General features: G+C 39.3%; 2 protein-coding genes across 4 annotated transcripts in view; one reads left to right on the forward strand and one right to left on the reverse strand.

Moving 5' to 3' along the window:
• FAM117B (family with sequence similarity 117 member B) overlaps positions 1–15,414 on the forward strand; it is a 131,650-nt gene extending 116,236 nt beyond the window's left edge. The window contains exons 6-8 of the mRNA XM_030916810.1: positions 131–356; positions 2,455–2,575; positions 11,152–15,414. Coding sequence (XP_030772670.1) covers positions 131–356; positions 2,455–2,575; positions 11,152–11,470 — 666 coding nt within the window. The 3' untranslated portion in view covers positions 11,471–15,414. The remainder of the gene's footprint in view (positions 1–130; positions 357–2,454; positions 2,576–11,151) is intronic.
• Positions 15,415–20,223: 4,809 nt separating this feature from the next.
• ICA1L (islet cell autoantigen 1 like) overlaps positions 20,224–27,878 on the reverse strand; it is a 100,164-nt gene continuing 92,509 nt past the window's right edge. For 2 of the 3 annotated variants that reach the window (XM_010386891.2, XM_030916759.1), the window contains one exon: positions 23,427–23,542. In XM_010386891.2, coding sequence (XP_010385193.1) covers positions 23,427–23,542 — 116 coding nt within the window. Of the gene's footprint in view, positions 23,543–27,878 lie in introns of all 3 variants that reach the window. The other variant, XM_030916757.1, reaches the window with a different exon arrangement.

Here is a 27,878-nt window from a genome sequence, read left to right on the forward strand (position 1 = left end):
TCCTGATAAGTAGGAAGGGATTTCTGATTTGTGAGTCTCTGGCACTATATGTGAAGTTTGACATTGGGTGCATTGCTGGTGATTTGAAATTAATGATAAATATACATATGTTTTAAAAATTTTGTAACAGCCGCAAGATATTCCAGATGGCCATCGTGCTCCACCCCCCCTTGTACAGAGAAGTAGCAGCACGCGCAGCATCGACACACAGACCCCTGGTGGGGCAGACAGGGGAAGCAACAACAGCAGCCGTTCCCAGTCCGTGTCCCCAACATCGTTCCTCACCATTTCCAATGAAGGTAGCGAGGAGAGTCCTTGCTCAGCTGATGACCTGCTTGTTGATCCCAGAGATAAAGGTACAGTGCTGGAGGAATGTGCTACCAGACGATAATGGAACACCGCCTGTTGTATCATTCATTCTATTCATTTTCTAGGAGAACCACCCACTTGAGGCTACTCAGTTAATGTGTTCGAAGCATAGGTTTTAAATTTGGAGCGTAAACAGGTTTGACTGTCATACTCAGTTGATGGTCTGGTTGGGCAAGTTTATGGGCTTTTGTTAGTTTGTACCTCTTTTTTTGTACTTGTTAATACAACTTCCTTATTGGTGAGAAACATTATTTTTGGAATAAATGAGATGAGCACTTGCTCTGAAAAGCACTTTGGTCTCTGTTACCTGATAGTCATGATTTTATTACCTTAATGCTTTTTAAATCAATACAAAGCCTTCAAGTTAGTGTTTTTTAGGATCTGTATTTGTGACATTTTTAACAAGGATTAAATAGATTTATATCGATGCAGGATGAGTGTTCAAAGCAAGCCTGATGTAAAACGTTGAAGGGTATTTTTAAAAATAACCTTAAAATACCTTAGAAATAACCTGGAAATAGAAGCAGTTTGAATGTTAATTACAAATATTTTTGCCTTTTAAAACAAATATTAGCCTTGCATTTATGTCAGGACAGCATTTTCTTAGCCTAATCCTGGTTACATTGTGTACTTGAAAGCAATAATGACATATATATATATATATTTTTTTTTTTTTTTTTTTTGAGACAGAGTCTCGCTCTGTCGCCCAGGCTGGAGTGCAGTGGCATGATCTTGGCTCACTGCAAGCTACGCCTCACGGGTTCACACATTCTCCTGCCTCAACCTTCCGAGTACCTGGGCCTACAGGTGTCTGCTACCACGCCCAGATAATTTTTTTGTATTTTTAGTAGAGATGGGGTTTCACCATGTTAGCCAGGATGGTCTCGATCTCCTGACCTCGTGATCCATCCGCCTCGGCCTCCCAGAGTGCTGGGATTACAGGTGTGAGCCACCACGCTCGGCCTGTTTATGAGTTCTAAAGCTCAGTTCAGTAGTCATTTATTTCGACCTCCTCCATACAGTGTGTTGAATGTCCTAAAGTACTCTGCTGTTAGGACTTGCTGATGCTACTCATCACCTAAGTCATTCAAACTGTAACAAGTGCAGAAGACAGAAGATTCACTGAAGAAGTTACTTTAAACTGTGGAAAGTTGTAAACTGTTGTTTTTTGGACTTTTCTTGCTAGCTTCTGGGTCTGATAAAACATGGGTCAGATAAAATCTGTCCCTTGATTTCCCATATTTTCCACTTCTACATCAATAACATGTAGAAAGTCTGTAAATAAACTCAATAAATGTGTCCTTATCCATTTGATTTTAGTAGCTGGTTGACCTCTGTGAATTTCTTTTGTAGGAAAACTAGGCTGTAGCGCTGCTGCCAGCAAGGAGTTTGTAGCTTAGCTGGTACAGACTGAAAATTTAGAACAGACATTTAACATATTAAAATTTTTAAGTTAATGTAAATTGAGGATATCAGCACTAAATAATATCAGAGTAAAGAAATGTTCCTCCTGTTAGGGTTAATTTGGAAGGACTTCAAAAAACTTGAGTCAGAGCCAGACTTTGAAGGACCTTTTGGAAAATAAACAGAACTTACCCTTTTAGGTAAGGGGAAATTCATAGGCAAAGAAAAATGTTTGGCATCCGGTGGCTCTGACTACCTGGAGCAAAGATTGTAACCAGAGGAACAGAGAAATTGAACCGAGAAATGCTGAAGCGCAGGCCAAGAATTAATAATCAGCAACCAGTGAAGAACCATTTCAGATATTTGTACTGGGAAAAATGGAAGTAGTGTTTAAGTGCATTTGTTTTGTATAGAGTAGAAATAAGGCAGCCAGCCAGATTAGTGTTCACTACTGAGGGTTATGTGATATAGGCCTAGGCTATGGTAATTGTAAGTGGAAGTGAAATAAATATTTTATTTGTATATGCATTTATTTAACAAACATTACCTCCTTGATGAATAAAGCACTGTTCCTGCCCTCAAGTAGTTCACGGTGGACTAGTCCAAGAACAATTAAATGTAGTATGACTGTATATTTATGTAGTTGTATTTTTTAGTAATCTAATGTGTCATTTCTTGCAGAGAATGGGAACAATTCTCCTTTGCCCAAATATGCAACCTCACCAAAACCTAACAACAGTTATATGTTCAAAAGGGAACCTCCTGAGGGCTGTGAAAGGGTCAAAGTCTTTGAGGAATGCTCGTAAGTATCCCTTCCACCACCCCACAAAAAAAAACTATTATGAGCTTTTTTTTTGAGATAGGATCTCACTCTGTCACCTAGGCTGGACTGCACTAATGCAGTCACAGGTCACACTGCAACCTCTACCTCCTAGGCTCCAGTGATCTTCCCGCCTCAACCTCCCAAGTAGCTGGGAATACAGATGCACGCCACTAGCCTGGCTAATTATTTTGAGATGGAGTCTCACTCTGACGCCCAGGCTGGAGTACAGTGCCACAATCTCGGCTCACTGCAATCTCTGCCTCCTGGGTTCACACCATTCTCCTGCCGCAGCTTCCAGAGTAGCTGGGACCACAGGCACCCACAACCACGCCTGGCTAATTTTTTGTATTTTTAGTAGAGGCGGGGTTTCACCACATTGGCCAGGATGGTCTCGATCTCCTGACCTCGTGATCCGCCTGCCTTGGCCTACGAAAGTGTTGGGATTACAGGTGTGAGCGACTGCACCTGGCCTAGCCTGGCTAATTTTTTAAAGTTTGGAGAGACAGGGTCTCTCTGTGTTGTCCAGGCTGGTCCCAAACTCCTGGGCACAAGCAGTCCTCCTGCCTCAGCCTCCTGAAGTGCTGGGATTACAGGCATGGGCCACTGTGCCCAGCCTATTATCAGCATTTTTAAATAAGCTGAAAGAATAGTATAGTGATCACTCATATATCTACAACCCAGATTAGATAATAGCTAACATTTTGCAGTATTTACTAAAAGTTACCACAGTACTGCTATGTAGCCACAGTACGATTATCACACCTTAGAATATTGACAGTAATGCTTAATATCAGCTAATACCCATTTGTTATTCACATTTCCTTAGTTGTCTGCAAAACGTCTTCTGTGGTTGTCATTTGTGACATGTATCCAGTCATGTTTACATGTTGAATTTAGCAGTATATTTATTCCAGATAGACCATGAATCTCACCTAGTGTGGTTCCATTCTTTCAAGGAGGCCAGTCTGGGCAACATAGCAAGATCCATTCTCATAAATACATTTAAAATACACACACACACACCCCTACCTCACTGTGAAGAAGATAATCTAAACAGGATTTTTTTTTTTGAAACAGAGTCTCACTCTGTCGCCTGGGCTGGAGTGCAGTGGCGCAATCTCGTCTCACTGCAAGCTCCACCTCCCTCGTTCACTCCATTCTCCTGCCTCAGCCTCCCAAGTAGCTGGGACTACAGGTGCCCGCCACCACGCCCGGCTAATTTTTTGCATTTTTAGTAGAGACGGGGTTTCACCATGTTAGCCAGGATGGTCTCGATCTCCTGACCTCGTGATCCACCCACCTTGGCCTCCCAAAGTGCTGGGATTACAGGCATGAGCCACCGCGCCCGGCCTAAGAAGGATTTTAAACTAACAGTAGTATCTAGTGCCCTTGGTATGTGATCTCCTATATTCACATACTTCTTTTGGCTGGTACTCTAGTCAGCTACTCCTATTTTAAACTCACAAGTCGCCCAGAAAGTATACAGCCTGTGACTCCTTGCTTTATAAGTGATGACTAAGGATGTGAGGTTTGTGTGAGATTGAGCAAATTAGCTGAAGAATGTTATTTGGAGATACGATGACAGTGTTTAGCCCTCGCCGTCTAATTTCACTGTGGTTGCCAAGTCTGAAAGCCACCGTTTTTGGCTTTTTCTTACTGCGAATCCTGAAATACAACATGGAGATTGTCCAGCCTTCTGCAGTTCACACAGTTTGTCATTGTCTTTTATCATGAACATCTTGGAGTGATTTGAAATATGGCATTCTAGGCCAGGTGTGGTGGCTCACGCCTTAATCCCAGCACTTTGGGAGACCAAGGTGGGTGGATCACTGAGGTCCGGAGTTCGAGACCAGCCTGGCCAACATGGTGAAACACCATCTCTATTAAAAATACAAAAAGTAGCTGGGCGCAGTGGCGCACGCCTGTAATAATCCCGGCTACTTGGGAGGCTGAGGCAGGAGAATTGCTTGAACCTGGGAGGTGGAGATTGCACTGAGCCAAGATCGTGCCATAGCACTCCAGCCTGGATGACAGAGGGAGACTGTCTCAAAAAAAAAAAAAAAAAAAAAAAAAAAAAAAAAAAAAAGGCATTCTTTTGTTTCTCTTATGTGCTTTCTTGTCAGTGCTTCCTTTAACCTGAATTCTGAATAATGTAGCCACACAAAGAGCATTGGTTTTTGAATTCCTTTAACTTCTCTACTAGGAAACACCAGTCTCCTATCTGCTTCTGTGACTATAATTGGAAACTCTTGTTTTAGCACCTGCTTATTTTAGGTTTTTCACCATATTAGCCTGTAAGTTTTAAGTGGTACTAGCTGAGAGTTTAAGCCAGTTTTATAGCAGATTTGTTCCATGGACTCCCTGCATTATAATCACCTGGGGAGTTAGTAGAAACTGTAGATTACAAGACCCTACCCCAGACTTAATGTATGGGTAAATATGGACGTAGGACATGACCTCTGCATCTTTATCAAGTAGCTCAGATGATTTTTCTGCCCAGTATGAAAATACTGGCTTATACTTTTTCATGAGTATTCTTAAGAAATTAGGTCATTGTTTTCACCAGTGTGAAAATCATGTTCCACTCCTTTCTGGCCTGTATAGTTTCCATTGAGAAGTCTGTTGCCAGACAAATTGGAGCTCCTTTGTATGTTATTTGCTTCTTTCCTCTTGCGCTTTTAGGATCTTCTCTTTGTCCTTGACTTTGAATGTTTGATTATGTTATGTCTTAGGGTAGTTGTTTTTGGGTCAAAGCTGTTTGGTGTTCCCTGACCTTCCTGTACCTGGGTATTTATATCTTTCTCAGGTTTTGGAAAGTTTTCTGTTATTACTTCTGAGAATAAGCTTTCTACCCCTTTGCTATCATTTGACTCCCTCTTGAAAAACAATAATTCCTAGATTTGGTCTTTTGAGGTAATTTTCTGTATCTTGTAGATGGTCTTTGTTTCTTTTCATTCTTTTCCCTTTTTTCCTCTGACTGTGTATTTCCAAATAGCCTGTCGTCAAGCTCGCCAGTTCTTTCCTCGGATTCATCTGTTTAGATCCTCTAATGCATTTTTTATTCTGCAAATGTATTTCTCAGTTCTAAGATTTGTTTGATTTTTAAAAATTGTTTCAATCTCATTGTTAAATTTATTTGATAAATTTCTGAATTGTTTTTCTGTGTTATCTTGGAGATCACTGAGTTTTCTTAAAACTGCTATTTTGAATTATTGGTTAGCAAATTCACATATTGGTGTCTCATTAGCATCAGTCACTGGTTCTTTGCTTTGTCCATTTAAGGAGGTCATGGTTCCCTGTTTACTGTTAATTCTTGTGGATTTAAGTTTATGTCTTTGCATTGAAGGATTATTTATTCTAGTTTTCTCTGTCTGGCTTGTTTTGGTTTTTATTAGATATATTTGCTTACAGATTCTTCACTGCTAGATCGCTGCCTCCTTTTTGGCTCTGGGTGGTGCCTTAAACACAGGTCCACCATGGGTCTAGTAAACAAACTAAAGGCTGCTGCTCCTGAAGCGGGGAGGTCCCAGTGCTCTCAGCAGCATGGGAAAGCTAGGTCGGAGTTCCTGCCGAAGGAACCTGTGTGGTGCTGCCAAACCACTGTGATGTGGCATCTCCTTTCACCGAATTCCACAGCAGAGTTTCCAGGGCTGGGGATGGCATTTCTGCCTCCCGTCTTTGTCTTCGCCTTTCCTCAGGGATATTTTTCCTTTCATGTGTTTACCATGTTTCCCATGGGTTAAGGCAGTGTCTTGTCAGGGAACCCAGAATTGTGGGAAAGGTGGTTGTCTACCCCAGTCTCACTTTTTCCAGTGTAGAAACCATGAATTGTGCTGGGCAGAATGAGGGTAGGGTTGTCACAGATGTGGAAATCTGACTCTCAGTTTTTTTACTTCTCTGTGGCCCCAGGAACTGTGTCTTCATATTTGAGTTCTTCGATGTTGCTAGTAATAATCTCAGTAATACATATTTGTTTTTGGTTTTCTGTGGCAGGGACTGGGAACCATGTGCTTCTTTACCACTATTTTGGAACTGGAAAGCAGAAATGGGCTTATTCTATTAGGTAAAAATCTGTTGGCCCAAATGTACTTTTTTGGAGTTGTGCCTGCCCTGCTCCACCGCCAACCCTGCTGAGACAGGTTCTTTGTCACCCAGGCTGGAGTGCAGTGTTGCAGTCAACAGCCCACTGCAGCCTTGACCTCCCCGGGCCCAGGCAATCCTCTCACCTCAGCCTCCCAATTAGCTGAGACTACAGGCATCCGCCACCACACCCAGCTAGTTTTTCTAGAGATGGGGTTTTGGCATGTGCCCAGGCTGGTCTTGAACTCCTGGGCTCAAGTCATCCACCTTCCTTGACCTCCTAAAGTGCTGGGATTATAGGCATGAGCCACTGTGTCCAGCCTGAGTTGAGCTCTTTGATTTACTCATTGGCCCTTAGGATTTGCCCAAGTGCTAAATGTAGAGATTTGGTTGATTGACTCCAAAACATTTTGATTGTTTTTAAGAAATGACTTTAAATATTTGTTGGGTTGGTGGCATAAGCCACCGCACCCAGTCATAGTACATGTTTTATGGCACATTGATCTGTTAGTAGAAGGTAAACCTATTCTTTTTTTTTTTTTAATGTAATGTTTATTATACATTTTACTGGTAGAAAGACTGTGTAACACAAATACACTATTAATATTTTAATTATGTTCCAAAGACAAATTAGCAGTAGTAACTAAGAGTGGATATCTAAGAAGTAATTTTAACCTTTTGTCAGTAAAAGAAGTTACTCAAAGTCTTTTTAAAAAATTAGTCTCTTTTTGTCCTAGATATGTCAAAATCAGAGCAATAACCACTGTGCACACTGCCATTAAAGCAAAGGTGGATTGCCGGTCCCGACACAATATTTTACCTTTAGCCATTCTTTTAAGAATACTTTTCTCACTAAGTCTTACTTTTGCTTTAAAATACTAACTCTGACCTGAACTGGGGGGTCGGGATGGGGTAAGGAGTGATCTCTGATTTCTAGAAATGTATCTGTTTACCTGAAAGAAAATAGGTGGTTGGATTTGGGCCCAAAAAGGACAAAACCAGATTTTGTACTTCTGTCTCTATAATCTTTTTGGTAACAGCACATACCATAGCCATGTCATCTGCACTTAGTCCTTTTTAATGAAGTTGAATATACTCTTTCCTGATCCCAGCCAATGAAATCCTTAGATTCTTACACATTATGGCTTCTTTGCAATATGGAGGCATTTTTTAGTTATATCTACTTTGAGACACAAGCCTTTTGGAATAACTGCTCAAGGAAAAGAAAAAATTTGTAAATAGCGTGAGATTTTATTTTCTTTCTGTGTATGGTTTGTAAGTTGAAGAATGCTTTGAAGTAACGTTAGTATTTGCAGCTTCTACTACCATACGTGTAGGTCACATATCCTGTGGTGGGTCATGTTTTTCTTGGATAATGCACTCTTAGAAGCCACAGAGGTTAGGAAAGTGATTCTTCTTGGTGGACTGGGGTAATGACAGGAAGAAGGCACAAGGAGAGTTTTTTTGGTGCTTTATGTTATATTGGTGTTAATGTTGTTTCTTGATCTGATCAGTTAGACAAATTATTACTGTTTACATTGTTTTGTGTGAGGTATATCGTAAGTCTGTTTTCATGAAATCTGCAAGGAAGTTTAATGGTTTTTTAGATTCCTGTCATTAAAAAAACAATTCCAGATCAAAAACTTTATCTAAATCAGGAAGCTTATACTTCAGAAATGTAAAGTTTCATCCCAGAGACCTATTAGCAGCCACAAATCTTAAGTCTTTTTTTTTTTTTTTTTTTTTTTTTTTTTTTTTTTTTTTTTTTTTGAGACAGAGTCTCTCTCTGTTGTCCAGGCTGGAGTGCAGTGGCATGATCTCGGCTCCCTGCAAGCTCCGCCTCCTGGGTTCATGCCATTCTCCTGCCTCAGCCTCCTGAGTAGCTGGGACTACAGGCGCCCGCCACCACGCCTGGCTAATTTTTTATATTTTTAGTAGAGACGGGGTTTCACTGTGTTAGCCAGGATGGTCTCGATCTCCTGACCTCATTGTCTTCCTGCCTTGACCTCCCAAGGTGCTGGGATTACAGGTGTGAGCCACCGCGCCTGGCCATCTTAAGTCATTTTTAAGAAAACCTCAAACAAATAAGTTAATGAAAATTTTTAGGCCTCATTTGGATGGAAGTGTTAAAATTAACTTGCCTTTTCATTTTCTACAAGAAATTTTTCATTTTACAAGAATGAAAGTTAACTTTGGTAATTCTGTCTTCAAAGGAGAATTTAAGGCATTATTTCATTATGGAAACATAACCTCAACTTCCTCAAGTTCAGTGTATTGAAAATGATGCTCTCAGACAATAAAAATAGAAGGGTGTGTGTTGTTCTTATCAGTAATATACCCAGATATACTTGTGGCACTAAAAGTACTCAACTATTCAGCAAAGAATAGTGCCCAAGTTGAACATAACTTACATGATGTATTTTTCTTTGTTCTTAATTGTTGTTTGCCAAAGCTCTCCATAGTATTCACTGTTAATAAAATCTGCCCACCTAATCATTGTCTACTTGGAACACACATCTTTTTGGTGTCCACTCCCCATCTGCTGTTTACTCATTCTTCAAAACCCAGCTTGGGGGTTACTACCAAACCCTCCCTCTTCCTACAGGCCACAGGTTATCCACCCCCTTGTGCGACTTATCAACTTTTTTATAAACCTTTGTTATCATGCCTGTTAGATTATCTTGTGGAGGTCTTAACCTCTTCTGTGCGGTGGACAACTTTGGCAGTCTGTCTGGTAAAGCTTGTGGATCCCTTCTCTGAATAATTTTTTTTTTTTTTTTTTTTTTTTTTTTTTTTTTTTTTGAGACGGAGTCTAGCTCTGTCGCCCAGGCTGGAGTGCAGTGGCGCGATCTCGGCTCACTGCAAGCTCCGCCTCCCGGGTTTACGCCATTCTCCTGCCTCAGCCTCCCGAGTAGCTGGGACTACAGGCGCCCGCCATCTCGCCCGGCTAGTTTTTTGTATTTTTTTTAGTAGAGACGGGGTTTCACCGTGTAGACCAGGATGGTCTCGATCTCCTGACCTCGTGATCCACCCGTCTCGGCCTCCCAAAGTGCTGGGATTACAGGCTTGAGCCACCGCGCCCGGCCTGAATAATGTTTTAAATGCATCATATACCCAAGATTATAAAGGAAGCTAGTTATGTTGAAACACAGCTCTGTCCCCATCACTCCTCACTCCACAAGAACTATAAATTTAGTCCATCTCCTCCTTGTGGATTGTTTCAACTTTGTATCCTCAGAATTTAGTGCACACTTGCATTTTTATTGAACTGCTTTAGATTTTTTTTGTTTTTTTGGTTTTTGTTTTTTTGAGACAGGGTCTTGCTCTGCTGCCCAGGCTGGAGTGCAGTGGCCCAATTATGGCTCACTACAACCTCCACCTCCCAGGGTCAAGCTATCCTCCCATCTCAGCCTCCCAAGTAGCTGGGGCTACAGGTGCAGGTCACCACACTAGATTATTGTTTTTAAAGGTTTTTATAAAGATGAGGTCTCACTATGTTGCCCAGGATGGTCTGGAACTCCTGGGTTCAAGTAAGCCTCCCCGCTCAGACTCCCAAAGTTGGGGAATTACAGGTGTGAACCAACACGGCTGGCTGATTTAGATTTTTAATGTCATTGGAAGATATGAGAATCAACCTAGGTCTTGATTTATTTAGGTTCTCCCACATTAGTTTTTTGGCATTTCCGTGTTACTTTAACAATGTAGTTTTTTAATACTTTTAATATTCATGAAATACCATTAATAACAATATCTTTTTCAACAATTTGGGTTTTCAGGAGAACCTAGGAAAAGGGAAGAATTTGGCTTTAATAAAAAACTTTCAAAGCAAAGGAGTTTTTACTTTGATTTCACATTTACATTATATTGCTCAGAAAACTATCATGGTTAATTCGAAGAATTGTTTCCATCAAAGAGATTTTTACAAGCACTTGAAGAGAAAAGCCATGCCTACCATAGTTTTAGTCATGCAATGGTGGAACTTAGCAAAAGATGGATATACAATATCTTTGATTTCCTTGCTGCCTCCTTCCAGTATACTATAGACCTGGGGAAAAATCATGGCCGTGGAATATACCATACATAAAGGCATACATGTCTTTAAACATCTAGATTTTCTTTTGCTGTAGGAAATGCATTATTCCCTTGACTGTCTTAGCTCTTCATTACATGCAGTGCTCATGGGACTGAGCTGCCTGCATGGTAACGGGGCTGTCGAGGGAACTGAAAGCAGCATTGATGATGGGGGCTTCTTGCATTCTAAGATACATATGTTGAATCCTGTGTCAGATAGCACTTTGGTCCTTGGTGTTTGAAGCTTTTGACAGAGCTTGAGTTTTAAATTCCTTTTCTGTGCTGTAAGTTAACTGTTTTTTAAAAATAAAAGAGCTTGTTTCCAAGCTTTTTTTTTTTTTTTTTTTTTTTTTTTTTTAAAGTTCTGTGACTTAAAAGCATTGGGTTGTCTGTTCTGTGTCTAGGCCAAAACAGCTTCATGAAATCCCAGCCTTTTATTGTCCTGACAAAAACAAGGTGAATTTCATTCCTAAAAGTGGATCTGCTTTCTGCCTCGTCAGCATCCTCAAGCCACTCCTTCCCACCCCAGATCTTACACTCAAGGGCTCTGGCCACAGCCTGACAGTCACCACTGGCATGGCAACCACTCTGCTGCAGCCTATTGCTGTGGCCTCCCTGTCTACAAACACAGAGCAAGACCGAGTCTCTCGAGGAACAAGTACAGTCATGCCATCAGCTTCTCTACTCCCACCACCAGAACCAATTGAGGAAGCTGAAGGATAGGTCACAGTGCAAAGTGGCTGTTGTTCTGGGAAATTGGAAACCTCCTCAGATCACTGGACTCTGATGGCATCGTGTGCTTCTGGCCAGCTGTGATGTGCTCCAGCTCTCCAGTGACATGTGACGGTGAGGCTTCTGGAAGAAAGGATCCCCCATGATGGCTCTGCCTGACTTGTGAACGCCAACCCTCAGTGCTTAGCCTGCTTTTTATCAAAGCACTGATTGCAACAAGAAAGGTCTCATTCTTTACCTTTGGAGAGACAATATTACATTTTTGTTTTCGAATTAGACTTATTTAAAACACATACACACACACACACCCCGATCCTTGCCAACATGATTCCTAAAGGGAGATGTGACTGATGCTGCAAGAACCATCTTTTCTATGAAAATGACTATTTTATAATATACCAATGTTACATTTTCTGAAACGTAGCAAACAGGATGTTCAAAAGTTTCTTTGGTGGCCTCTGTTTCTTGTTCCCTTTCTAGATGTGTGCTTTTCTCAGCTGTTTTCAGCTTTGGGACCAAAGGGATTGCTGACGTTTTCCCAGCAATCTTAATCTCATGACTATGTTCTTCTCCCAAACAAGGATTGATAGGTAAATGCATTGAACAAGTATATATAAAAAGAGATAAAAAGCAATATTCGTACATTATGTGATTTATGTTTTTTGATGTCAAAAGTTTGTGCTTTGGGTGAAATATTTGTATAACTGCTGTTTCTTCACTACTCCTGTACACATTTCACCATGTGGTCAGAAAAATTGTAGTCCGAAGACAAGTGCTTTAATGTTTTCACCCATATTGGAACTTGATTTAAAAGTCAGTGAGCCAAAAGGAAACTATCCAGTGTTGATTGCTAGCTAAGAGTAAGGAGCCCCTTTGGTTTTCTGTGGTATATATATAATATCACACGCTCTCCTTCCTTGACCACAGCTGTCATTCTACCTTTAATCATCACTGCATCATAGCCCCAAAGAGATCCTGAAAGGGCTGCGCATGGATTTCCTCCTTTGCCCTTGTGATGTTGTTGTCTTGTGGATTTGGTCGGGCTAGTAGTTTGCCAGGAGTGTAATCCGGTGGATAGTGATCCGAACTGTAGCCGCAGAATCCTGTGACTGACATTTTCTTTCTGGTGGTGGTTGGCCCTGAGATTTGTTGCCTACAGATTTTGCTAATTTACCCCCTAACAATCCACATAGTGGGGAAAATAGACAAGAAGAACTTGAGTATGAATGGTAAGCGCCTTTGAAAACTCCATACAGTTTTTGATTTGGACTCATCCTGATATAAATCACTGCCAGTAACACATGGTATCAGTATTTGATTTCTGGATATATGGTAGTGAGATTAAGGAGCAGCTTTTTTTTTTTTTGAGATGGAGTTTCGCTTGTTGCCCAGGCTGGAGTGCAATGGCATGATCTCGGCTCACTGCAATCTCTGTCTCCCAGGTTCAAGCAATTCTCCTGCCTTAGCCTCCCAAGTAGCTGGGATTACAGGCATGTGCCACCACACCCAGCTAATTTTGTATTTTTAGTAGAGATGGGGTTTCACCATGTTGGTCAGGCTGGTCTCGAACTCCCAGCCTCAGGTGATCTGCTCGTCTCAGCCTCCCAAAGTGCTGGGATTACAGCTGTGAGCCACCATGACCGGCCAGGAGTAGCTCTTTTTAAAAGTGAGTTTCAGCAAACAGTATTGAATAAAAGCATCCTTTTCATATCTTCATATACTACTTTATAATACAGTAATTTACTGTTCCTATACATATTATAGGCAGAAAAAAGTTTTTAAATCCTTATAAAAAGGATACAGTTTAGAAGGTTAATATGTCAGCTTACCCAGGCATATTCTATCAAGGAAAACCTAGTGGTAGCAATAAATCTTCAGAAAGGACTTCTTATACTCATGTACCTTTAAAACATCTAAGTAATTTAAAATAAGCCCTGTTGAGTTTAAAATCGAGATGTATTGAGGTAAATCAGATAAATTCAAACATTTGAATAAATCTGTCAGGTTTTAGATGGTAGGATTGATGAACTTTGGTAGTTTCTCAATCCAAAACTAATTTATTTGGAACTAGTATGTTATGGCTTCTCAGTCATTAAAAGCTCAGTTATTAGGGGGTCTACACTTTCTCACTGAGAGCCTTGATATTTTGCCTTCTTTGTTATGCATTATAACTTGACTGTATCACCACTGAGTGTCTGCTGTATCAGAAGTTCAGAAGAAAAGGTACAACTGAATCAGAATGGGGGTATAGAGGAAGTTAAAAACAATTTATTTAAAAAGAACCCTTGGTTTTTTGATGACTTGAATTCTGTTAAATCTGTGTTCCTGGCCTTGCACTTCTGTTCCTCTTCCATCTCCATCCTTGCTAGTCACAATGGCATTTTAGAACTAGAATGTCACTCTGTAGAGGTTTTCCCTTTTGCTCTGTTGTGCATATTTGTCTAATTCATATCTTTCTGTGGAGTTTCATATATCCTTAATCTAAAGTAACTTAAAATTGGAATGGAAGAACAAGTTTCACAATTATTTACAGTCTTATAAATAGAACTTCTAGTCTAATGTTTGGTTGTAAGGAGAATGTGAATTTGCAGGTAAATGAATTGTACGGCAACCAGACAGATCCCTGGGGTTTGGGAGAAACAGAGCTTGAGATTTGAAAAAAAGGTACAAGGTACAAAACAACTCTAACTGCCAGTGCCAAAGGGCTAATTTTTAAGCATGTAAGCTTTATCACAGTCTTGAAAAAACATTAACCATAGGTTTATTCAGCTGTTTTATTTAACCCTTAGTTCCCTGGTGGTTGATTTTTTTTTTTTTTTAAATGGGTCTTCAGCTTTCCAGTGAAATGTGACACTCTCAATAGAATGCATAATGTTGGTTTCTAAAATTACACTCCATAATTATTGTTATTCTGTAGAAAACTGTACAGAAGGTAAATAGAATAGCTTCAATGGGAATAATTTAAACTTTTTTAATTTTATAAAAATTTACTTCCATTGCATTAAAAGAAATGGGTAGCATGTGTCTTTCAGAGAAAGGAGCTATTTGGTTATTCACTTTGTCAATCTTAGGTTTTTTTAAATCTTTAAACAATTTCTTCTTTGTGATGATAAAAATTATATAAATTTACTGTTTCTGATCATGACTGAGTCTATTACTTGTCATGGCTTTTGTAAGCAACTGTGTTTTAAAAATACCGGGTTTGCCTCTTTGGTTACACGTGGTGAGCATGGATGTCAAGATTATTTTTCAACTAGATTATTCAATTTGTTTTATATTTCTTATACTTCATACTTATGACCACAGTCCAAATCAGTCTTTTAGAAGGTGCTCTTGCTAACTGTGGAATATTTCACAACATGAAAGTCCTTTTTCTCCACTTTCAGTGGTTGGCTTTCACTGAAAGAAAGTGTAAAAAAAGGCAGAATTTATAGCTTTCACTATGTCCAAGACTAGAACTGGGTTATAAAGATTTTCTTTTGTGAAGGAAAATAAAATTTGCCAGTACTGCATTTACTTTACTATTGTAAACTTAAGATTCATTCCTTAGTGCTTGGATTTTGATGTCTCAAAACCAGATGAGTGAAGTGCTGAATTTGCAAAATAAAGCTAAGAATGCTTAACTCCGCACTTTAAGTTTTACTCTGACCAAATTGATCAGCAGAGCAGCCCTGAACAGCATTTTGTTTATACAGTCTTGTTGAAGAATAGAATTTTTTAACCGTCCATTTTTTGTCTCTGTGGGAACTGTGTAACTCTTTTTAAAACACAATTTAAAACATTTTGTTATTCTAACAATTCTCTCAAAAAACAGCATTTCCAATGGTAATCGGTATTGTTACGCTGTACTTATGTATTCCCTGTACCTGAACACTTGTTGCTGCCTCACAAGAAAATAGACCTTTTATGTTAAAAATAAAGTCTGTTCTTCTTGAGTTTTTTTCTGTGAATTTTTATGAATACTGTCCAAATTCAATTACATTTCTTTTTGGACTGGTTATTTAGCTTTTAAGTGGTACATTGTTTTTCTCAAACTAATAGAAAAATGTGTTTGTGTTCAGCAGCAGGTTCCTTGCTACCCCTCACTTGCCCTAGAACTGAAGGTACCTGCTCTTTGGGGTAAGTGCTAGGCACACATTGACATCTAAGCAGCACAGAGAGATACCCATGTGTGAGGAATTCACTGCTTCACAGTTTTGTTAGAGGTAACTTAGCTGGGGCAGTTACCTAAATTCATTATAAAGTACATAAAGAGGAGTTTTTTTGTTTTGTTAATTCTTGGTAATTCAGCCATATTCTTTCTTTGTGACAGTGTCTTATATATGCAAGACAGTCGTTCAGTTTCAGGGGACAGTTGTTGAGTTTTGGGGGTTTTGTCTGTATCCACACAACAGAGCTGGTCAGAAGGCTACACTGTAATAACTTAGAAAGTAGGGACACATTTTAAGTGACATAAGTCACAGTAATTTTGCCACCACGCCTGGCTAATTTTTATATAAATTTATTTTATTTATTTATTTTCGTAGAGACAAGGTCTTACCACATTGCCTAGGCGGGTCTCAAACTCCTGGCCTCAAGTGATCCTCCCATCTCTGCCTCTCAAAGTGCTGGGCTCAAGGGATCCTGCTGCCTCAGCCTCCCAGGTGGTTGGGACCACAGGTATGTGCCACCATGCCTGGCTAATTTTTATATAAAATTATTTAATTTTTTTTTTCATAGAGACAAGGTCTTGCCACATTGCTTAGGCTGGTCTCGAACTCCTGGCCTCAAGTGATCCACCTCTGCCTCCCAAAGTGCTGGGATTATAGGTGTGAGCCATTGTACCTAACTTGTTAAAATTTTTGAAATATTATTTCTGAGCAAAAAAGTTAACCAGAGTTTGAGGATAGCTAATCTATTTACAGTAATTTAACATAGTATCAAATGCAAAGAGAATTCTAAAACTGGCACATAAAGTTTTCTCCCTTTCTTTCTCAGTGTTCCCCCACCCCCACCTTTAAAGAGGTTGAGGAGAGCAAATATGTGAAGTACAGTCCTTGTAGTCTCTTCTTCGTAGCACTTTCCCTGCTAATGTGTAACAGAAACTGGTTTTTTTCCTTTGCTAAGATTAGGTGTGCTTTTAAAATATATTTTAGTATGATAATGCCAATAGCCTTTGTAGCTCTTTGATTCAGTGTTTTCCCAACTGTTTGGGTCTTGAAATGAACTAAATGGGTTCAACCAACTTTTAAAAAAAATGAAACAGAACAGAAAACGTAAGTATATTCATACATAAGGAGAATATTTTTCACGCGTAAAACTTTTGTTAGAGGTATATACATATGTCCTTGCTTGTCGTATAAAAAGTATTTCTTACTGAAGGTTGTATTAAAACAATCTGAAGAATATTGCTGTATCTACAGCTTTTAGGTTTGTCTGGTATCTTAATGCAGAAATGAGACTGGAGTCTTCAAGACATTGTTTCTACTTCCCTTTAATACGTAGCTCCAAAATTTCTAGGTTTTATAAAAACAAACCAAAAACCAGAATAATTCTCTTTCATCATTTTGCATCATCCTCAAACTGAGAATTTATTTCCATATATTCTAACTTTGATTTTATGCAGTAGTGTGGATTAGTCCTGCTGAATCATTGTTTTATAGAAGACTATCTTGGAGGCTGTGATAGTTAAAAACCAGGAGTATAACCATTTGTCTCAATTCTGTATCTTAAATAACTATTTTTTAGATCGTTGGGATAATTGAGAGGAGAAACAGAGAAAGTCCTAGATTTAGGGCCACAATTTGGGTGCTAGTTCTGGCTCTGATGCTTAATGTTCATGGGATCTTGGGCCAAGAAGTCACCTTTGTGAACCTGTTTTATTTGTGTGATTAAGGAAATGCTGACAATAGTGCTATCACTTAGAAAACATGAAGACATGAAACTGTAAGCGAACATTTATCTGCCTTCATATTTTGTCAGGTAAGTTTATTCATTCCATGGGGGAGCCAGTGGTTTTTGGTCATGGAAAGTGTTCTCATAAAATTCATTTTAGCTTGTAAAGTTTAAAATCATCAAAGATAAACTGAAATTGTAATAAAAATTGATAATGCCTATTGATAGCTTACCAAATATCAGACACTTTACATATTACTTTTACCCTAATCTTTATAATAACCCTTTGAAGCTAGGTACTGCTATTTTTACTATCATACAGATAACAAAATAGGAATTAGGTTAACTTTTCCATGGTCACACATCTGGGAAATTTCAGAGACTGGCTTTGAACCAAGTCTGACTCTGGAATTCAGAGTTAATCACAAAGTCTTACTGCTATTTTGCTTGCGCCAGTGACACTAATAAAATAAAGATGTTGGAGTCACTGCAGATTATGTGACATTGGGCCACACTGCCTTGTTCTTTGTGATCCTCTTCATTGCTACAGCTGCTGGCAGCGTAGTTCAGAGGGCCAAAAGAAACGAGCTGGTTAGTTACCAGCTCCTGATCAAGCACATTGGTGACAGACATTCTCAAACTCTTTGGTTTTTAATGTTGCTATAGCTGCAAAAAATAAAAAGAAATACTCTTTAATTTGGGGAGCATATCTTTTAGAGAGGCAAAAACTGTTACAGTCACATTTCTGGTGGATTTTTTAATTCACCTGGCTTTTTTGAGGTAAAGACTTACATAGTTGGGTTTTTTTGTTTTTGTATTTTTTTTGTTTTGAGACAAGAGTTTCGCTCTGTTGCCCAGGCTGAAGTGCAGTAGGCAATCTCAGCTTACTGCAAGCTCCACCTCCTGGGTTCAAGCAATTCTCCTGCCTCAGCCTCCCCAGTAGCTGAGATTACAGGTACCTGCCACCACGCCTGGCTAATTTTTGTATTTTGTATTTTTAGTAGAGACGGGGTAGCACCATGCTGGCCAGGCTGGTCTCGAACTCTCAACCTCAGGTGATCTGCCTGCCTCAGCCTCCCAAAGTGCTGGGATTACAGGCGTGAGCCACCGTGCCCGGCCTGTAATTGGTTTTTAAATCTCTGTGACTTGGTATGCCCATTTAAGAGAGAGGGGACAGTAAAATCATCTGGATCACAATTCAAATGTGTGCTTGAAGGCACTACAAAAAAAATAACCAAAAATATGTTAGTAGTGGTTATTCCTAGATGGTAGTGCTGTGGCTGATTTTTTTCTTCTAGAAGATATTACTTTAAAATGGGAAAAAAGAAACAACTTTTTCTTTCATGTTTTTTTAGGTTATGGTCAGTGAGGTTTAGCCACAAGAGATATCACAGGAGAGACACAGAAAAAAATGTTGTAATATACTCACAGGTCCTAGAAAGACAGTCACTGCATGCTGAGAGGGGGTCACATGGGAGGGGGCTCAGCCAAGCAGGTGAGGAGTGGAGAGGCCTAAGACATGGGCAGGAGCCTTTGGGTCAGGGAGAAGCACACGAGAAAAAGTGAGAACTTCACTGGTGCGTTTAAATGTTACTAGGTCATGGGCAAGGTAGCAAGGGAAACTTGGGGTGGGGTCCACCCATATCACACTGGGCCAGGTACCCACAGCCTGTTTGTGGAGATGCTGAGGCAGCAAGAAAACCGGAAGTTTAAAACCTACACTACAAATGTAAAAACATACACTGTAAAATCTCACCCACGACACCAGTCAGAACTTCATCTCCTTTTTGTATTTACTCTTTGGCCAATGAGTGGTTGATTTACACCACTGAGTGAGGAACCATGTCTTGACTTTAAATGCCAAGGACAGTTTGTTTTGAACTCTTCAGTAGTCTTTTAAATGGTACAGAAAAAGATGGAAAATAGTTTATGTTGGTCTTCTGGATGTGACCCATCCTGACCAACCATTTTTCTTCTCATCTGTCCCATAGTTTTCTTTGCCATGTTTAAACACTTTACTGTTGCATGAAATGCATTACTTTCAGTTCTACTGAATTCATATTTTAAAAGTTCGTTTTTCCTTCCTGATTTCTATATTCCAAAATTCTGGGACTGCTTCATTGCTCAAGGTAGAGAAATGCAGGGCCCTGCCAATGCTATGGAAGACAAAAATAACTGAATTAATTCTCTTCTTTTTATTCCTGCCTTCAGTAAGTAAGTCAGGTTACATACTATGGCTTATATTTAATTGTTTGTGTCTAGGCTCAGATTTTTGCTTTGATAGTTTTTGTTACTGAAAGTATTTATACAAATAACGTACATTATATTATTTCCTATATCTTACATAGTCCCTTTCTATATGATATAAATCAGAAGGAATTCATCTCACAAGGATTTTCTTTTCTTTTCTTTTCTTTTTTTTTTTTTTTTTTTTTTTTGAGATGGGGTCTCACTCTGTAACCCAGGCTGGACTGCATGGCCTGATCTCGGCTCACTGCAACCTCCACCTCCCCGGTTCAAGCAATTCTCCTGCCTCAGCCTCCCAGGTAGCTGGGATTACAGGCATCTGCCACCACGCCTGGCTAATTTTTATATGTTTAATAGAGACAGGGTTTCACCATGTTGACCAGGGTGGTCTCAAACTTCTGACTTCAAGTGATCTGCCTGTCTTGGCCTCCCAAAGTGCTGGGATTACATAGGCGTGAGCCACCGCGCCCGGCCTCACAAGGATATTAATTGCCCTGGTTTTATTTTCATTCTCCCATGTCCATATCAACTCAATGTACTTTCCCAATACTATGATCTTGAGGTAAAACCCAAGTTTTTGAATAGGAAAACAATAATTGTATTAAACATTTCAGGAAACAAACTTTTGTTTTATGTCATCTTGCAATCTTTATTAAAAGAGGCTCAGAAAAATAGATGGAGCACGTTTAAACTTCCTTCGTTCTAATGCTGTAAGACCTCTACATTTCTAGATGGTCTATACAGATACGTGAAATATTTATAGTTGAAATACAAAACACTTTTTCAGTGTGCAAATACTGAAACCTGTTCGTTGAAATACAGTTTGTTTCTAATCCTATCAAGGTTCTACAATTAATGAAGGATTTCAAAAACATACAAAATTACACCAATCTGATCTTATTATGCTCTGATATTCCTGCCTCTCCTAAAAAATGGTTGTAGACATAGTAGGCAAAGTTTAGCTCATCTTTAGACTTAAACATATTCTTATCCAGTATAAAATAAAGTATAGATATTTCTCCCCATTTAACATAACAAAATACCTATTTTGAGGGTTGTTCTCAGCCTACCATTAGTTAAGGATAATTAATTTACTTCTTATTGAATGGATTATCTAGATCGAGACAAAAAGCAACCAGTCATTCTCTGTTCTGTGCTTTTCCCGTCCTTTCCCTCCTTTCTTCAGTGTTGGTGGCTTTTTATATTAGCAATATTGGTTTAATAGAGCAAAATTTCTTTTTGACCATAAAAACTGCTGAGCTTCAAATAACGAATCTTGAGAAAATACAAATGTGGTTGCCTTCATCGTAATAAAGTTATTGATATGCTCTTCAAAAATAGTGGTTGGACTTGTTGGAAGTTAGAACTGGACTTGCTAAGGAAGTTAATGTTGCTCTGGGTTAAAAGGGAAAGATATACTCTGTTGAAAGAAGAAATGTTATAGAAACTAGTAACTGAGTAATAACAGTCCCTGGTATGTCTCCATTTCGGGAGAACCTTTGCTTTTGGAAAATTTAGGGTGTTCCTAGTATGGGCTTTGGGCTTCTGCTTTGTCTGCTCGTTAAAGTATCTGTATCAGATAACAGGGACTTCCCTGCACACACATGAGAGAGATAAATATCTCAGAACTAATGCATTAGCAAGGTGACTACTACAAAGAAAAATGGTACAAACTCTCAAGACATAAAGTTAGCTTTTTTTTTTTTTTGAGATGGAGTCTCGCTCTGTCACCCAGGCTGGAGTGCAGTGGTGCAATCTCGCCTCACTGCAACCTCCGTCTCCTGGGTTCAAGCAATTCTTCTGCCTCAGCCTCCCGAGTAGCTGGGATTACAGGCATGCACCACCACACCTGGCTAATTTTTGTATTTTTAGTAGAGACAGGGTTTCACCATGTTGGCTAGGCTGGGTCTCAAACTCATGACCTCAAGTGTTCCACCTGCCTTGGCCTCCCAAAGTGCTGGGATTACAGGCGTGAGCCACCGTGCCCAAAGATTTAGCATTTTTTGAGGCACTCAAAAGTTGAGAGCACCAGAGTCACCATGGGTACAGAATTCAGATAGGGATTCATAATCATGATCTTGGTGATTGGAACTTGGCAGAACAATGACAGTATTGCATTCTGGGAAATTTCACTGAGTATAAAGGAAGACTTAAAAAAATGCTTCTGAAGAGGTAAGTAATGGCTCATTAAAATTTAAAGAAATAGCAGTAATATTGTGAAAATATTTTATGGAAAGACTTCATACCTTTTTTCTGAGTCAGTGTTTCTGATAAGGTCTTTCCAGCCTATACTGTACTTGGCCATTGTAGTAGTTTTCCGGAGAGCTTGTGGGCAGTTACTATTATAGATGGCTATGGACGGGACGTGGACTGCATTTTACCTACTCTGGTCCAGTGTTTTCTATGTACCATGACAAACATTACAAGCAATCCTCTTCTAAATAAGCCTGTTTAGAATAGAACTAAGAGCACATGAAAACTACTGTGAATAACTTATTCAAAATGTCTTCTTATGGAAATGCAATGGAGTGGATGCAAAACACTTGGGAAATTGCTTCAAAATTAAAGGGTGGGCAAGAAAAAAGGACAGGAAATTGAGTGATTGATGTGTGTGTACAGTAGCTATGTTTTTATCAGCTTACATTAACTTCCATTAAATAGCCTTCCTCTCTAATACTTAGGTTCTAAACCCTGTAGGGGTAACAGATTTTGCTTAGTAATCAAATAGAGCCTCAGATGATGTCACCCACAAAAAGAGGGAAGTAGAAAAATGAGACACTCCCTTATTGATCACACAGAGCTTTCTGTATGTCTGCCAGAAAGTATTCTGGGTTAAATTATGTCACAAAATATGGGGTAAGTATGCAAATATATGTAAGGATAAGGTGTTCATAAGTGTCTCCTCATTCAGATAGAAATTTCTAGGTATATCAGGAATACTATTGCCAGTTGCTTGGGAATATTCTCCCCCTCATTTTATTTTCAGGAATAATATAAATACTGCATAATACTATATCGCAAGTGTATGAAAAAGTGGGTCTGAAGACACTTGTACAAGCCTTAAGTATTACTGTGCATTCTGAGGTTTAGGAGATGGGAAGATTTTCTGTTTCTACAGAGAATGGGCTTAGCAAATTAATTATCCTGCTATTTCCCCTTCAAGATTTAATAATGGAATTAGAGAGTGTCCATTATTTTGTATGAATGAAAAAACATTATATTTTAGCCTCCAAATGAAGAAAAGCAAGTATCAAGTTTCTCTGTGATTTCATTAAAGCAAACTAAGTTCTCAAATCTTATTCTATCTCTCTAACCCAAAACAAAGCTGGTCTGGTTCTAATGCTGTTTTCAAAAACAGAAAATCCTCCTTGTTACTATTTTATTTAAAAACTGACCCCAAACCACAACCCAATTTACATGCTATCTTTTTTTATCCACATATAAAATTCTCACAGCCAGCAAGGCAACTTAAAAGGGTTTCCAAAGAAATAAGCTCAACTCCATATTGACAGAATTACTCCTAGCTGTTATTTTGACATAAGTTTCAGTATCTAAATATTGCAGACTCCGTAGTTTTCTAATATTTTCCACATAGAAGTTTCTAATATTTTCCACATATTACCAACAGCTGCAAATCCAAGATATGAAAGATGTACTTAACTTATTCAAATGTGGTCTTTACCATCTGTCTAAAGTTGGCTGACAGGTGTTATATTCACAAACACCATGCTTTTGTGTGTGGGTTACAATATAAACTCCTTTCCACAAAGGAAATGCGTTGCAAAATTGATGTCTCAAGGCCACTGAAGTGACATTATAACTTCAGTCAAGCATTAAGGAGTTCATCATCTGAGTGTCCAATAGCATCTGGGTTTGAAAGTGGATCCAAGTCTGCAAATAGATTGAACCAGGCTGACATGTCTTGATTACCATTGTTGGGGGCTATTAAAAAAGAAAAAAACACATTAAAGAGTTTCAGTTTTGAAATCGTTTTTGTACCACATTTATGATTTTGAAGTAGGTGCTTCTTTTGAATTAAAAAAAAATTTAAGAAAACTGACAATCAACTATAATCCCCTTAAGAAGTATTATTATTATTAATATTGGTAGAGACTAGGGTTTCCCTATGTTGCCCAGGCTGGTCTGGAACTCCTGGGCTCAAGTGATTCTCCCACTTCAGCCTCCGAGAACACTGGTTTTATAGGCATGAACCACTGCTCCTGGTTTAGGATAATTTTGAAAGGCAAATAGAGATAACTTCTGCTTTGATGAGGTGCCTATATTTAAATGATTGTATGCTGCTCTGAGAAAGGAATTGAGTTAAAAGTGAAAAAGCAAGCAATACTGTGGTCTTCATAGAACATTTAAGATCACTTATAGAAGACTCTCAGATAAGTTTAAAAGTAAACTTGTTCATATCAAGTAAGAAATGACATTTGTAAACACTGCTTCAAGTTGATTTATGTTTATTATAAAAGTGGTATTACAAAAATAGATATAAGGAAAAAAATTTCTTCTACCTACCACATTAGCACACCCAACATTGTCCTTTTGGTTTATAGTTATGTCTTTTCCATGTGCACTTTAAAATTTTTTGATGTATGCATTTTACAGTATGCATTGTATCTCAGGTACAACGTCTTGTTCATCAGATCCCTCACATCTCCTTATGGAGACTGGAAAATTTTATTTCTCAAGATTCTACAAGTTGCACTATGGCAGATATTCAAGAGTATACATTTGGGCTGAGGGTTGGGACTAATAAAGAATGCACAGTGGCACAGACAGTGGGTCATCTCAGAAGTCTAGGCCCTTGAAAGCCAAGGAGTTGAGAAGGCAGGGTTGAGACCCAGGGGACAGTCTTAAGAGCTGGATGTGAAACCAGAGTCACAGTGCGGAGGGTGGAAGGCAGTCCCAAGGCAGTCCTCTTTCACATCACAGTAACACTCAGCACAGGACCAGAGAGCTGGGGTTTGGGGTGTGGGGATCCAGAGCCCCAAGGATCAGGGCAGAGTGAAAGGCTTCACTCAGTGTGTCCAGTTCTGTTTCTGAGTACCCTGAAGTAGTCAAAATCTGGCTTTGAGTCCTGGGTGTAACACCTGCTAATGAGTAATACTGGGCAAGTCATTTTACCTCAGGGGCTCGTGTCTCCTCATCTGTAAAGTAGTAACCATATGATTCATCATTATATCAGGATACTTGAGAGTAAATAGGGGCACTATTAGTCATTATGCCAGAAGAACAGATGTCACTAAGGTAATACCTGACCTCCTTCATGCAGCTGTTGAGGAGTCCTAAAAAGTATGTAAATATTGTACAGCATTATGCAAATGTAAGACAGTTTTATATTCATCAGTCACAATGGGAAATAAAGGTCTGTCAGTTACATCTTTTATAGAGGCTTTCCTTGTGTACACTATTACTGCTTCCAGAGATTCTTACAGGATAGCAAGCAGAAAATGAATTCTATACAGAGAGAAAAGGCCCAAATTAAATGTAATTAATTTTCATAAAGTAAATATGCTCATAAACAATATCAGCATCAAGAAGTAGAACGTGACTGGGTATGGTGGCTCACGCCTGTAATTCAGGCACTTTGGGAGGCCGAGGTGTGGAGATCACCTGAGGTCAGGAGTTCGAGACCAGCCTGGCCAACATGGTGAAACCCTGTCTCTACTTTAAAAAAAAAAAAAAAAAAAAAAGCCGAGTGTGGTGGCGCACATCTGTGATCCCAGCTACTCAGGAGGCTGAGGCACAAGAATTGCTTGAACCTGGGAGGCAGAGGTTGCAGTGAGCCAAGATTGCAGCACTGCACTCCAGCCTGGGCAACAGAGTGTGACCCTGTCTCAAAAACAAAAACAAAAAAAAACATGACTACTCCTCTGAAGCTCCCCTCATGCATGATACCCTGACACCCTTCCAGTCACTATTCATACCCCCCCAACCCCAGGGAATGCCAGCACAAATCCCATTCTGGTGTATTATTAACAGTATCACAGTAACGCTCATTAGTATATATTTTAGTCAATGGATGGATACGTTTCTGTTGGGTATGTACTTAGGAGTGGAATTGCTTGGTCACAGGGCATATGTATGTTAAGTTTTAGTAGAAACCGCCAGTTTTCCAAGTAGTAGTACCAATTTACACTCCTACACACAGGTTTTGAGATTCTAGTTATTTAACATCCTTGTCAATTAGGGATTTTCTTTTCTGTTTCATTTTAGCCATTGTAGTAGGTAGGTCTTGGATTCCATTTTGCTTTAAATTTGTACTTCCTTAATGACTAATGAAGTGAGGCTCTTAATGAATGAATTTTAAAGTTGTTAAAATTTTCAATCTTATGGCTGGGCACGGTGGTTCACGCCTGTAATCCCAGCACTTAAGGACGCCAAGGCAGATGGATCACTTGAGGTCAGGAGTCTCAGACCAGCCTGGACAACATGGCAAAAACCGTCCCTAGCAAAAAAAATACAAAAATTAGCCAGGTGTCGTGGCACACCTGTAATCCCAGCTACTCGGGAGGCTGAGACAGGAGAATTGCTTGAACCCTGGAGGCGGAGGTTGCAGTGAGCCAAGATCATGCCACTGCACTCCAGCCTTGGTGACAGAGCATGACTCGGTCTCCAAAAAAAAAAAAAAAAAAAATCAATTTTATTAAATTGTTGATTGTTTTTGCTTTTTATTTTGAGACGGAGTCTTGCTCTGTCGCCCAGGCTGGAGGGCAATGGTATGATCTCAGTTAACTGCAACCTCCGCCTCCTGGGTTCAAGTGATTCTCCTTGCCTCAGCCTCTCGAGTAGCTGGGACTACAGGTGTATGCCACCATGCTCAGCTAATTTTTGTATTTTTAGTAGAGATGGGGTTTCACCATGTTGGCCAGGCTGGTCTCGAACTCCTGACCTCGTGATCCGCCTGCCTCGGCCTCCCAAAGTGCTGGGATTAGAGGCATGAGTCACTGTGCCCAGCCTGTTAAATTCTTAAGTTTAGTCTTATTGTACCTTCTTGGTGAGTTTTTTTTTTCCCCCTAAATTTTTCCTCGAAAATCAGCCTCAAGAATTATAGGTAAATACTGCCTTTGCTTTTTTGTGTTCATTTCTGAAATTTATTTACTTTATAGTGTCTGTTTTAAATGATTAAGCACAACTTGTTTTAGCTGGTTTTTAAAAAGAAAAGTATAACTATAAGTTCTCTGAATCCCTGAGGGATGGCTGTATTCTGAACCTGCCAGTGTGAAATCTGTGATTTGCTTGGAATTCAGGGTTTTCCCTACTGGCTGACCTCAGAGTACTGGGAAGAATAAAATAGATTGCAGGAGTCCACACTGATATCAATGAATAAGTAAATAAGTAGGGAAAAAGGGAAAGCTTTCCCATCCAGTAGAACGCTAACTCGTAAATACAGAGGGAATGAGGAAATAGAAAATCACCATTTGGCAACAACTACAGTACTAAATATTTCATGGAAGAATTATCAGTGAATGCTAAATTAGTGGGCAAAACTTCAGTAAAAACAAACCATTTACAGTATTTCAAAACACCTCCCACAAGATACTTACTAATTACAAAGGGAAAGATACAGTAGTCATTTTGTAATGGAGAAATGTGGCAGATACCACCATAACCAAGTGATCAGGGTTAACATCACCAGGAGTGAAACAAAGCAGACATCATGCACCCCCTGATAGGATTTACTAAGGCACAACACCATTCCTGCACTGGTAGCCCTGCCAAAATGCATAACCTGGGTCTAATTATGAAAAAACATTAGCTAAACCCAAATGCAAGGAATATTCAAAATAAATGACCTACACACTGCAAAAATGTCAAGGTCATGAGACTCAAAAGATTGAGGAACTGTTCCAGATTAAGAGACTAAAGAGACTTTACTAAATACAATGTGTGATCCTGGATTGGATCCTAGACTACGAACAACTAAAATGAAATTGAGACATTAGTGGGATAATTGACAAACTCTGAATAAGGTCTACAGTAGATAATGGTCCTATGGCAATGTTAATTTCCTGATTTTGACTTGTACTGTAATTATGTAAAAGAATGTCCTTGTTTTTAGGAAATACGCAATGAATATTTAGTGGCAGAGGGGCATCATGTCTGCTACTCAAACTATTGCAGTTCAGAGGAAATTTATATGTATATGATGGGGGGGTGGGGAAGAGAGAGAATATGGGTGTAAAGCAAACATGGTAACATTTTGGAAACCTAAGTGAAGAATGTATAGTAGTATTTTGTATTAACTTCTGTAGTCTTTCTTTTTTTT

The sequence above is a fragment of the Rhinopithecus roxellana genome, chromosome 14, assembly GCF_007565055.1.
Source record: "Rhinopithecus roxellana isolate Shanxi Qingling chromosome 14, ASM756505v1, whole genome shotgun sequence".
Taxonomy (NCBI): domain Eukaryota; kingdom Metazoa; phylum Chordata; class Mammalia; order Primates; family Cercopithecidae; genus Rhinopithecus; species Rhinopithecus roxellana.